Source organism: Hetaerina americana, unplaced genomic scaffold, assembly GCF_022747635.1.
Source record: "Hetaerina americana unplaced genomic scaffold, ioHetAmer1.1.p SCAF_5, whole genome shotgun sequence".
In the NCBI taxonomy this organism is placed as follows: Eukaryota; Metazoa; Arthropoda; class Insecta; order Odonata; family Calopterygidae; genus Hetaerina; species Hetaerina americana.
The window spans coordinates 8,058,533-8,070,772 of NW_027287095.1; the positions used below are offsets into that span (position 1 = coordinate 8,058,533).

General features: G+C 40.5%; 1 protein-coding gene across 2 annotated transcripts in view; it reads right to left on the minus strand.

Annotated features, from left to right (window-relative positions):
* The window catches only part of Mhcl (Myosin heavy chain-like), a 740,568-nt gene that overhangs the window by 205,887 nt on the left and 522,441 nt on the right, over window positions 1-12,240 (minus strand). For both annotated transcript variants that reach the window (XM_071592472.1, XM_071592471.1), the window contains 4 exons: window positions 11,978-12,143; window positions 10,952-11,141; window positions 9,570-9,722; window positions 9,096-9,344 (listed from right to left, as the gene is read on the minus strand). In XM_071592472.1, the coding sequence (XP_071448573.1) occupies window positions 9,096-9,344; window positions 9,570-9,722; window positions 10,952-11,141; window positions 11,978-12,143 (758 nt within the window). The remainder of the gene's footprint in view (window positions 1-9,095; window positions 9,345-9,569; window positions 9,723-10,951; window positions 11,142-11,977; window positions 12,144-12,240) is intronic.

Here is a 12,240-nt window from a genome sequence, read left to right on the forward strand (position 1 = left end):
GTTGTGTTGCCAGTTATGTTAGTTTCTGTCGTCCTTGTTTTTACTGTTTGTCCAAAATGGTTATTGACGAAATCACGGAGCACCGAATAAACAAAGTTTTTGATGAAGTGCGGTAAAAGTCATCGAGAAATTACAGAAATGCAGACAGCTGTTTACGGTGGTAATACTCTGAAGAAAACATCCTTTTTCGAGTGCATTAAGCGTTTTAAAGATGGCCAAGAAGACGCCACGGATGATGCAAGGCCGGGACGACCTTCAACCAGCTGTGTTGACGACAACATTGATCGTGTGCGGTTCCTTGTCCTTACTGATCGTCGACAAACTGTCCGAATGATGGCTGATGAACTGAAGTTAGGAAAATCAACAGCGCACACTATTTTAACCGAACATGGTGGATGGATCCTTCACCATATCAATGCACCTGCTGTACATTCAGCATTGATTGTTGGCCAGTTTCTGGCAAAAAATTCAATCACCATCCTTGATCATCCTCCTTATTCGCCAGATCTCGCCCCCTGCGACTTTTACCTATTCTCAAAATGCAAAAATGTGATAAGGAGACATCACTGGGAAGATGTGATAGTACTCATACAATCTATTTTATATATTAACCTAGACTAACACGACGCTTAATATACTTTTAATCCCCATAATACGAGTCCATGCCCCAAGTAATCATATTTCAGCTCTGCACTGTGCCAACCTACCCTAATTCCATCAAAAATGGATTCTATTTTCCCCCGTCCAGCCTCCCCTTTCCAGCATTATCCCATAACGTATTACCCGTCTTAAGCATCCCACTGCCTTTCGATGCCTCCTGCATCCACTCGCCCTGACTTATTCGCATTTATCCCAACAGATGACTCTCTTCCCCCGCAACTCATTTGTTTGTTTACCTTTCTGTCCACTTTTTTCGCTCCTTTTTCAATTCCAAGAATCTTCTTCATGTGAATTCGAGCGGGGATGACAAATATTTTACTCCACTGGAAAACAGTTTAAACATGCTTAAAATAAACTTTTAATCGGATCCGAATACTCTGAGGCAATCCGATACACAAAATGGATTTCATCGCGGTAACTTTTAACCCGTCTCGGGGAAAACACAAGAGACGCCTACTGAAAAAATACGCAGTCGGGAGAGATTAGCGCGTAACCTTTTTTTGGCTGACCTCTTTAGACCTCTCAATCCACAGTGATGACGGCCGACCTCCGACACTCCGACGAAATTATTCCGATTACATATGTACTCTGATGAGTCTGGTGATGCAATTACGGACTTACGGAGAAAATGGAGATTGAACCGATTGAATTAATGAATGATGACATTTTGCTTTTTCATATAAAAAGTTTTATTCGCGATATTAGTTTCGCTACAGCGTAACATCTTCGGGATGTAGCACCGTATCAGCGTAACACCTGAAGATGTTACGCTGTAACGAAATCATGTAGGGCGCAAATAAAAACTTTTTGAGTGGAAAACCAACATGACTTCTTTCATCATGATGGATTTCCACCATGTTACGACTGAAACTGTGTTATTTATCGATTGGCATAATTATTCGTAATACTCCACATCGTGTTTACATCTTACCGAGAAGATGAGCATTGAATAGACAATTCCTCTTGGAAATAGGTCAAACAACATGAAGGACGTTATGATGTTCCTTCCCATGGCTTCAGAACTTTTGAAGTGGAAGAATTAAAGGTATTTTTAGAACCACAGAATAACCTTTCGAATTTAATCAAAGTGGATCACGATAAGAAGCTCAAACTAGCAACAGGAATGTATTGTTCCGCATACACCAAATTCCAATATAGTCGATTACCCATCGCAATCAACGGACCGAGTGGTCAACACGGAGAAAAATTACTCCGACTGGTTCAAAGAAAGAGGATAGATACAGGCGTCACTCACACTTCTAGAAATACTATTAACGTTTTAGAGCAACGTGGAGGGAATTAGTGTAAGGATCCAAATTCCCTGCATTGAACAGTTAAAGTTGAAGCTTTTTTGGATTTGCCCATATTGAAATATTTGTGCAATATGCAACTGCTAATCTCTGATATATGATAAACAAGCCATATTAAAGCATGCGGGAAGCAAGTCACAGTTGATGGCAACTATTATTGAGTTCCAGATAAACAAGATGGCGTGTTTCAGAAAAGGCAGCTTGTATGCGCACACATTTAAATTACCGAGGGATGTGAAATTAAAACCTATAAAAACTTCCCAAAAACTCGTTTTAATTGTTTCAATTATGGAATTACAACTGTTCCTCCATTGATTAAAACCTTTGTTTTCGATTGGTTGTAATTGCTCATAGTCATATCCACGGGAACAATGTCAACAACTACAGAATTCCAAATACACAAGATGGCGAGTTTTTTGGGTTCGAAGCACACGGATGTGAATCGCCTCCCCGCGGGCGAAGATGAGGAAGGAGCCGGACAATAGCCGATGGAACGAGGCGGTGCGGCGGTGGGGAATGGGGAGGATGGAAATGTCGTGAACCGGAAGAGGGTGTGGGGGGGGAGGGGGAAGAGGAGGTGGATTCGGGGGCAGATTACGGGGGCGTCGCCCAACTGGAAGGGGGCGGAGCGCATTCCTGGGCGTGCGGTTTCACTGCCAAGGGTTGGTGGGGGAGGGGAGGAGAGAGTTGGGATGGGACCGAAGTGGAGAAAGGGGGGGGCGTTCGCATTTTCGCCCCGCGAGCCCAACTCCGGTTCCCCGCTCAAATTAAGCCAGAGCATGAAAAGAGAAAGAGGATATGATAAAGCCCGACGGCGGAACTTTTTGTGCCAGGACTTTTGTTTACCCAACAAAAGATCCATTCGCGGTCTGCTGGGCCAACGACTCAGGGAAATGAAATGTTTCCTATATTTCGCATTATTGTTGGATGCGGATGAATGGACCCACTCGAAAAGTTACCATTTCTAATTCGAATCCCATTTTTTTCAATCGGAAATTCCAATATCCGATTCCAATTACGTCTCCTGCTCTACTGAATCTCAACAACGGCTGATGCGTCCTTGGAAGGAAAGGAAGATAAATGCCATTCTATCATATCAAGTCGAAAAAAAAATGATTTGGACACACCCAGCCATCTACATCTTACATCCAACTTCACTAGAAAATGAATGCGATTTATTTAACTCGAGAACTAAATTCACCATTCAACAATGAAATCTACATTGTATATTATTTCTCTATTTTCATTTGGTCCTTAGTCAAAAACGATGGGAAAAATAATAAAAAGTGCTATTGTTTTATTTTAGTTTTTTTTTTATATCTCCATTACGTCAAATGCTAGCTCCAGAAGGAAGGCAATGAAACCTATGCGGTGATCAACCCTTTTTACTTTACCTGTGTTCAAGCCAACGGAATTTTTTGGGCAATATTTCCTCGCTGCGCCCGTTTTTGTCGGTCATGCCTGCTCTCGTCAGTTCAAGTGAAGCTAGCCCATTCAAATGTTAGGCGATCATATTAGACTTTTTCCCAACAATTCTTTTCGTTCATTTCCGCGGTGGACATGAATTTTGTTTCTACCGATAAAACTTAACGTGATTCGGTAACTGTTTCTCCTAAAATTGTTACCACAGCAGCGATGCTAACATTTAGAGTGCTCGCGGTGATATATGTTCAAAGAAAAAATACTAAGTCCCTTAAAAATTAATAGTTTCTAAATATAACAATTAACATATTCATTGAAATATCCCCGTGAGATTTCTAAGGTTATTTCGGCTAGTATACAGGCCTGTATTACCTAATGCTCGAAAATACGATAGATAAAATGTGCGAAGTTCCCTTACCCGATGCAAATAATTTGGTGCAAACAGCGGGTGAAATTGGCGGATTACCTATCAAACAACGAGGCCCACGTTAGAAATATTTCAAGATTGACGATTCCCAATTCGTATCTACCATACCAAAAATACAAAACTGACTCCGATGTTGAATAGGGCGTTGGATACCCCATCCAATGATCGATCTTGGGCATGATGGGCACACGTAAAAATCGACCTTCAAAGGCAAGCAAGCAAGCCCATTGCACGACACATAATGATCTGTTCGCGAAATACGAAAAATCTGCCTTTTCACCCGCAATGAAAGCCTCGAATGTCTACGGAATCAAGCATCTCCTCCTGGTGGTCACGAACATTTCAATCGTCAAGTGATTTCATTCTTTTAAACATGACTTCCCAGGTGCGGACTAACTGAATGTGGCCCTAGCAAGAGAACGTAATCCTCGGGCCAAGGATTCCATGTTTTTCGCGGACATGGCTCTCTGCTTGCGACGTGATACTAATTAAAATTGATCCTTATTTTTTTTGCCGAGATGCATTCCTACTTACACCCGCTATCCCGTGAATATATCCCCGGGCACCAAGGCAAGCATTTTTTTAAATCCATCGCAGATAACAACCAACACCAGGAAACGGTCTACAAAAGCCTTGCATTCAGTTCTCTTACAAAGGCGTGATTTTTGTCTGTGATATCCCTTAAAGGAGAGAGGAGAACGAGTTCTTCCACGGGCACTCCTGTCTTCAATTTCTCGAGCGACGCGAGACTCGTAAAAGAAATGATAAAATCCGAGACCTGAAGGTTGTGTTCACCGTCTTTTGTCAATGTGGAAGGCCTTACGGATAGATAACTGTAGCGGTAGGGAATGCCACCGCGCCTTAACGGGACCCGCCTCAGGTCCAACATTTTGCTTTTTAGGGAGGAAAACTTAAAGTGTGGAAAACATTGAGAGTAGTGAGGGCGGGGTGAGAGGGTGGGGGGGGGGAGGATGAAAGAAGCCGTCCTCATTCCAACCGCGGGTGGCGCCTATGCATCCATTAGCCCCGGGGCGAGTTCGTGTTCTAAAGTTGCTTGTGACAACACGGCGGACACTGATTATCATAGATTTATACTCTCACGATTTATATCGACAAAGAGATGCTGTCCTTTACTCTGTTCGACCGCGGTAGGGTCATGTTGGGGTAAAATTAGTCTGGTGTGTATTCACCCCGTGTCATACATATTGCAGGATATATAAATAAATAAACGTTTGGAAAAAGATCTCTGGTGAACCATCCTTCATCTTATTGTTACGTTGCACTGGTAACACCGCAGTCGGTCCTGCTTCATAATTTTGCTTTTTGCCGGGACCGAGTTTTAATTCATGAAAATAGAATTATGTAAAAAAAAACTATTTGATACGTGCGTACTGATGACCTTTATTGGAGAATTTTTTCTTGCTTGAGAAAGGCCTGTCGCGGTTAATAAGAATTATTTCAATCGGGAAGAGAGTACGAGACCGGACGGCGGTGAGATGTTCTGCGTCCGCGGGAGGGGTTTCTAACAAAAAGCGTGCCACTGAAAGCAGGAGCAGTAAATGTAAATGAGAAAGCGAAAGAAAGGAAGGATCGGCGGATTTGAATTCCTATCCCTTCCCTCCCATCACCCCGCTTGGTGAAAATGTTCTAAAACGCCACTATTCCAGATGAAGCAACTCAGGAAAATTATTCCGAGAGAAACACCAAAAAAAGAAGATTCTACTCAGTCACCCAGTCACGTAAGTTAACACGCCAATGGATGAAATTTCACCACGAAAAATAATCAACTGACTCAACCCCTGGATCTCTCAACAAATTGCCAGCCAGGTGTGTTAGCCAGTCGGGGTTTAATTGGTTAACGCAATAGAACGGCATTTTGGGATATCCGCGACCGAGTGAAGCGATTTATATAATTTTAAATCTTCCACCCTTTGACTATCAGAAAATTTGATCTACCTTTATGCTGCTAAAAACGTTCTCTATTTTATCTCCAGCACTTAGCAGCTCAATTCGGTCAAATAATTAGAGGTTAAGGGCTCAACGGTAGATATCACTTCTTGAGTACTACGGTCTTTCCAGGCCCCTCGACTTTTTGACGTAAGATTATTAAGAATCGTAATCTTTGACGTAAGATTAAGAATCCTCAACCCCCAAAATTCTCACGGTTGAGAATTTCGAAGAGCAGGATCGAAGGTCTGAGAAAAACACAGTGCTCTGGCACCATCTCTCACCCCTTCCCCTCCCTCCAGTGGCACCTATGCCACAAAATACGGACAACGTTGCAAATGACGCCATTACCGGCCTCCTATTGTTATATAATTTTTGAACCGGTGTAAATATCTCACTTAGTTGTGCGAAAAGTGATCTGTACAATGTATAAAATGACCAGCTAAGGCCTGGGATGAAGCATTTTTTAATGCTAACAAAAGCGATGTCACGTTAGGCCGACTATGGAGTAGTAGTAGTAGGGAGTTTTAAGCTCACTTCACCCAGTAGTGATACAAATGATACAAAATGATAATTAATGTAAATGATACAAATGGTAAATGGTTAATGGTAAATGATACAAATTAATAATTCCTTGGGAGAAAAGTACTGAGGCAATAATCTGGCTAATGTGTCGTATGAGAGCCCCTAATAAAAATATGTCAATTTCGTAAAAATAAGTAATTTAATTTGTTTAGTTTTGACGGCAGCCATTTTAACCCTAGAAAGATAACGCTATTTTTTCACCCTATTCTGGCAACGTGGGGTGAACAAACAACCCCAATTTTCAAAAATCTGTCCTGTAAGAGCTCATTTTTTTCGTTTTTGAACCTAGAATCGCGTGACACAAAGATTTATTTTTCAAAGTTTACCGGATGAGAGAAAAATGAGTAGGAAGCAAGTCGCGAACGTAACCCGTTTTCGTTTGGCGCGAGATTTCAACTCGATCTGGGGTGATTTTCTACTCCCGTTACCGTTCTAGGGTTAAAATTTCATTTAGTGGTCCTATTAAAAAAAGTCGAAATCAACGCTTGTGCATTGCTAAAAAATTGGCTACAGCAGATTTCGAGAACGCGAAAAGTTTTAATATGCATTTTTAGATGTTCGAGTTAAGCACAACTTCTACGCTAACACTCAGGTAATTGAAAATCTGAACCACCTCCAAATTAAAAAAAATTGTGATTAAGCGTGAAGCTCAATGTACGTAGAGCTTTGGATTTGACTGCCTAGCCTCGTGAACCACCCTTGAACCCCTTATGCGGTTGCGCATGGTCGAAAGGGACATCCAATCTGAGTCGGACACCAAATTTAGGCATTTCTCGACATTGCATTCAGCCGTGGCCAATCGGAGGAGGGAGGGCCCAGGGGGGGTCAAGCCGCTGCGACGGGCGACGCCCCTCTTTGGACACGACCGTTTGAATGACTCGGGGTTCCTCGTTTGCCCGCAGCGTCAACGGGTTGAAGGGCAAAACTGTACATCGACGCCGAACGAACAAAAGCCCTCATTCAAATGGGAGGCGTCGAAAGGGCGCTCAGTGTTATTGACTCCAAAGGGCGGAACGGAAATGAAGTAGGAATTTGGAACCATTCCATCCTTGGGTAACTGAGGCGCGCTCTCGGCTTAAATGCCGATCGGACTCCCAATTGACCGGGAAAATAACGACCTGCATACACACATACAGACGATCAAGCTACCCGATGGGAAAAAGCCAAACCAAAAAAATGTAGGGGATGTACTCAATGGGAGTCCGGTACCTCCAATCAAGAGTCCATAAAAGATACGATACGCATTTCGGGGAACTCAGTCCGTAATCAGGGTCGTCTCAAATGGATGTGAAGCCCCTGAAAGATATCTCATTTTGATCCACAATGAAAGGTGGCTGGAGATGTCCCAGACGGAAAGGTGCTCTTAGTAAGCGGGGAGAAACGTTATCAGCAAATGACCCTTTTTGAAAATTCATTTAGTTCCCGCCGGCCCCTAAACATCCCATCACTCAGCCAAGACCAGTGATCAATTAACTGCTTAAAACAATCCATAGCATCAGCCTCTTGTAGGTGTCTCAGGACACTATTACCCAAATCTAATTACTTTAAATTCCATTCTACTTCAGAATAAAATAAAAAACATGGATGAGTATTAACATTTCCATTCTATAATGAAAAATGGAGCATTATTATTATTCTGAAGAAGTCACACAAGATTCAGTCAGTTCTGGATTCACGGGTTTCCGTGGCTATTCCAGGTTTATCACGCGAAACGTTCACTTCTTTCATGCAAACAAATATATGTCACAGAGGTTTACTAAAATGTGAGAACCAGCCAGATGGGGACAAGCTTCCAAGGGGGCCAAATCCACCCAGCCCACCCCCACACCTCCTCCTCTATGGGTTATATTTCCTACTGCCCTACGGATAGATTCTGTCTCCAAACCCATCCAAAAGTCAGTTTCAAATCACACTTGATGAAGATTGTAACCATTTAAGTACCAATAATTGGAAAAATGAATTAACTCTGCTGCAGTGAGTCCATAAACAAGATTGCAAAAAAGTGGAGGCATATGATGTGAGGAATATATGCTAATGTGCTGACCCATCAATGCAAAAGCTAATCATTTAACATTTCCAGTAAGGTAAGCAAACTGCCGCAAGAAATGTCTTGCGACCCAAGAAAATTCCTCGCTATTCCAAAGAGAACAATTAGAATTAAATCAGTCTATAAATACATACCCAAAAATGGGAAGTATTGGTTACATTTTGCATGCAAAATGTGGGAATCAATACTTCCTTAGAAATGGTTGAAAAATGTCTAAATTCATTTGCTAACATTAGAAATAACTGTAAGGAATAGAGCTCAAATGGCAGTAAAATAAAGGTAATCACAGTCACCGTCAGAAACTCAACTTTTGGAAAGTCACATGGAAAAATATATAAACCTCACATATCACCAGCCCATTCCTCTGACAACTTGATTCAACTAGCAGAAATTCCATTTTCCCAAGCTCCCTTATTGAATATATTATGGGGAGTTTAAGAAAGAATTGAAAAGTGATATCTATTCACCATAGTTTCCTATTATTTCCTATTATTGAAGAGAATAATGTTCAGAATTTCTTGAGATGAACTTATTTCTCTTGGATGAGAGGCCTATTGTTATTTTGCCCATGGTGTGCACAGAGGACCTAAGGAAAACATACCTACATATAAGCCAGGTGCATACGAATAATGAAATTCATAAGAAAAGCCATTTGAATCCTGTGTAAGCAATAATAAGGAAAATGAAATGGACTCACTTGGCTCATGCCCAATCGATAGGAAGACGGATCCAGGTCCATTGCTTGCAGCATATCCGTAATGATGGCTTGCTCATCTTCCGATGGCAGGGAATTGCCTAGGCCAGGGTCCGAGCTGATGTCACTTCCTGACTGGCCCGCCGATGGTGCAAGAAGTGAGAACCGTCGCCGGAATTCAGAGAACAGCAAGTGATCTGGGAATCCTTGTTTATAAAGCCGTGCAGCAGCAACTGTCTGGAAGCCTCTCAACTAACGAGAAGAAGAAAATTAGTTGAGTCCACTGATGTCACTCCATTAAAAATATGAATGAGAACTGAAAATTCATCAGCCAATTAATTTTTGTGTTTGATACTAGAAGAGTGTTCCTCCTCATACTTTTCATTATTAATATTTGATAAAGATGATAATGATGTAGCTAATCAACTTATATTCTTAGCCTGAATTACAAAGAGTTTTATCATTCAAAAACCTCACCTGAGATCGAAGAAGTGGAACATTGAGTGGAATATTGTTGAGGTCTCCGTTTCCTATGATGGCCTTCACCTCACAAAGACCAGCATCATGTTGCGGCAGGAAGCAATGGACAAATTTCAATCTTGTGCGCCTCAATGTCTCAATGAGGCCATCCTGGAAAAAATCCAAGCAATTAAGAATTAACAAAAACCTAATGTATCATTGTAATGGCAGTCACAAACAGTCATCTTATTATAAAACACTCTTGATATCACTGACTAAATCGCCGCATTCTTAGCACAGCTCTATAAAATAATTGTTATGAATACCGTACAGAGACAAGTTTTTGGATGTCTTGAAAAAATAAATAGCATCCCTTGAAAATTACTCCTAAAATATATAAACACCATTTCTCCTAGACTAATGCCGTCTCCAGTTAATAATGTCTTCTAACCCCTTCATATGAGTCAAAAATACTGCTTTGATTCCTCCCTCTTCCCCATTCACTGAACAACCATCCTCCATTCCATCAGTTTTAACAACAGTCAGCATCTCCTCCATCCACTTTTCCTTTCCATGAATTTTACACAACATCCATGCTTGTCTCTCTGTCCCTGTCCAAAAAGCTTAAAAAGATTCCAAATTTATACGGTTCCCTTTCTTGAAAGACTAAATTTTGGTACCACACAAGTTGCCAAAATTTGACAGAGTCTTCATTTAAAACAACTTTTGTCTCTTAATCAAATTATGCATCCTTTCCTCTCCTTAAATATGTTCCTTTGCCAAGACCATTCTTCTCTTTACATTCTCACTATTGTGCAAATTTTTACACAAAATCCCACTCCAGAGCCTAATTTTTCCACCTGCTCTTATTCATGACTTTTAGTCTCGTGTGACTACAAGTAAGTGTCTGTAGTCCTTGAGAATCTCATTACTTCCATTTTCTAATGATGTATTTTCAATCAATTCATTTTCAAATGCATTTTTCAACAACTGTTGCATTCCCTTTGCATTGCCGATGTATTTCAAACTTTTATTTAAAAAAAAATATATCAAAGTTTCAAAGCATTTTATCATCTGTATGATTGTAATTCAATGAAAATTTTGCAGACCTAGGAAGAGGGAATAGCAATGATTACCTGCACATGGATAACCGAGAGCTTATTGTACATATATCCAAATGCTAATATTTCACATACTCATTTAAAAATAAGTAAATATCTTTCATTCCCATATGAGAAATTTATTTTATGATTGGAATTAACTAGCCTTTCATTTAATTTAAGAAGCCATATACAACATATTAAAAGATAGTTCATGCTGGATATATCAATAAGTATTAGGGATAATATCACGCCCATAAGTACACCAAGGGTAAGACAATTTCTGATTTAAATACTAACCACTTGGAATTTAACTTGAAGGCAGAGTGATTTTCTCTTTATTCCAGCCGTTCCAGAATCCAGAGTTCGACGAATGCTGGAGGCTCTCCTCAATGACTGGGAGCCTTCAATTCCCACTGTGGTCCCACCGAGGGCAACGCTGGAGACAGGCCCACTCCTCACACTGCCAAAGAGGCGACTCACCTCATCCCTGGAAGAAGAAATCAATCATGCTTCAGAAGACCAAGAGAAAACAAGAATTTCACATCAAAGGAGATCACCAAACTGTTACAGAGAGGCACTTCTCCAGAGCACGGAATTCCACAAAGTGCTACTGGCTTAAAATGCATACCGTGTATACATACAAATTTTTAGTGTCATAATAACATGTTTATCGCTTCTTAACACTAAGATAATATATCAATGCAACCATTAAGAACTTAATATAGTACACAGGTGGTTTGATTTTAAAAATGATATATCATATAGGCTATCTTCTCCAATTCAGTGACCTATAACTAACTGGGCTGGCCTCCCTTCCTCTCAAACTGAATGGGGCAATTACTAAACCTTTCCATTGTCAATGCAAACAATATTTATCATAAAAAATCATTGTATGGGTTACTATATAATTTATTTTTAAAATCCCAACAAAAATGACCAAGTAATTACATATTTCAAATTAACAGTTTTTTACTCAATCAATTTCCATTAAAACACAGTAGGAAAAAATTTCCATGCTAAACATGATAATAAAGAAATACATTGACGAATATCATATCTTTTTAACAAAACTAGAATTAATAATACTGCAATTTATTTAGTTCGGTTCATAATGAGGATAAATTTCAAAATTCTATAAGAGGGCTTTTTTTAACTTTAAAGATTTTCACAATTTCAAGGAGTAAAAAAAACTCCTTAGCTTTTGGATATATGAAATGGCCAAGCAGTTTAGAAATTCCCATTCAAAATTAGAGTTCACATCAAAATGAAAAAACCGCAGGTCAAGGAGAAAGAAGCAGTGAGTGCTGACATAGATGTGTGTACCTGGCAGAATCTTGGAGGAGAGCAGCAGCGACCCGAGTGAGTGGGTTCTCCCTTGATGCCTTGAGCCACCCAGTGGTCGAGTAGAGCACTGGGTTTGTCCCTTGCAAATGGTTGAGCACAAACTGATCCCCACCACCAGGGCCCTTTCTCAGCAGCACCTGGTGCTCTGCAAAACAATAAAGGATGATGAGAAATGATGGGCGTGCACAGCCATATAATGATTGGATCTACAAATGTTTTAAATGATTCCTATGGAATCACAT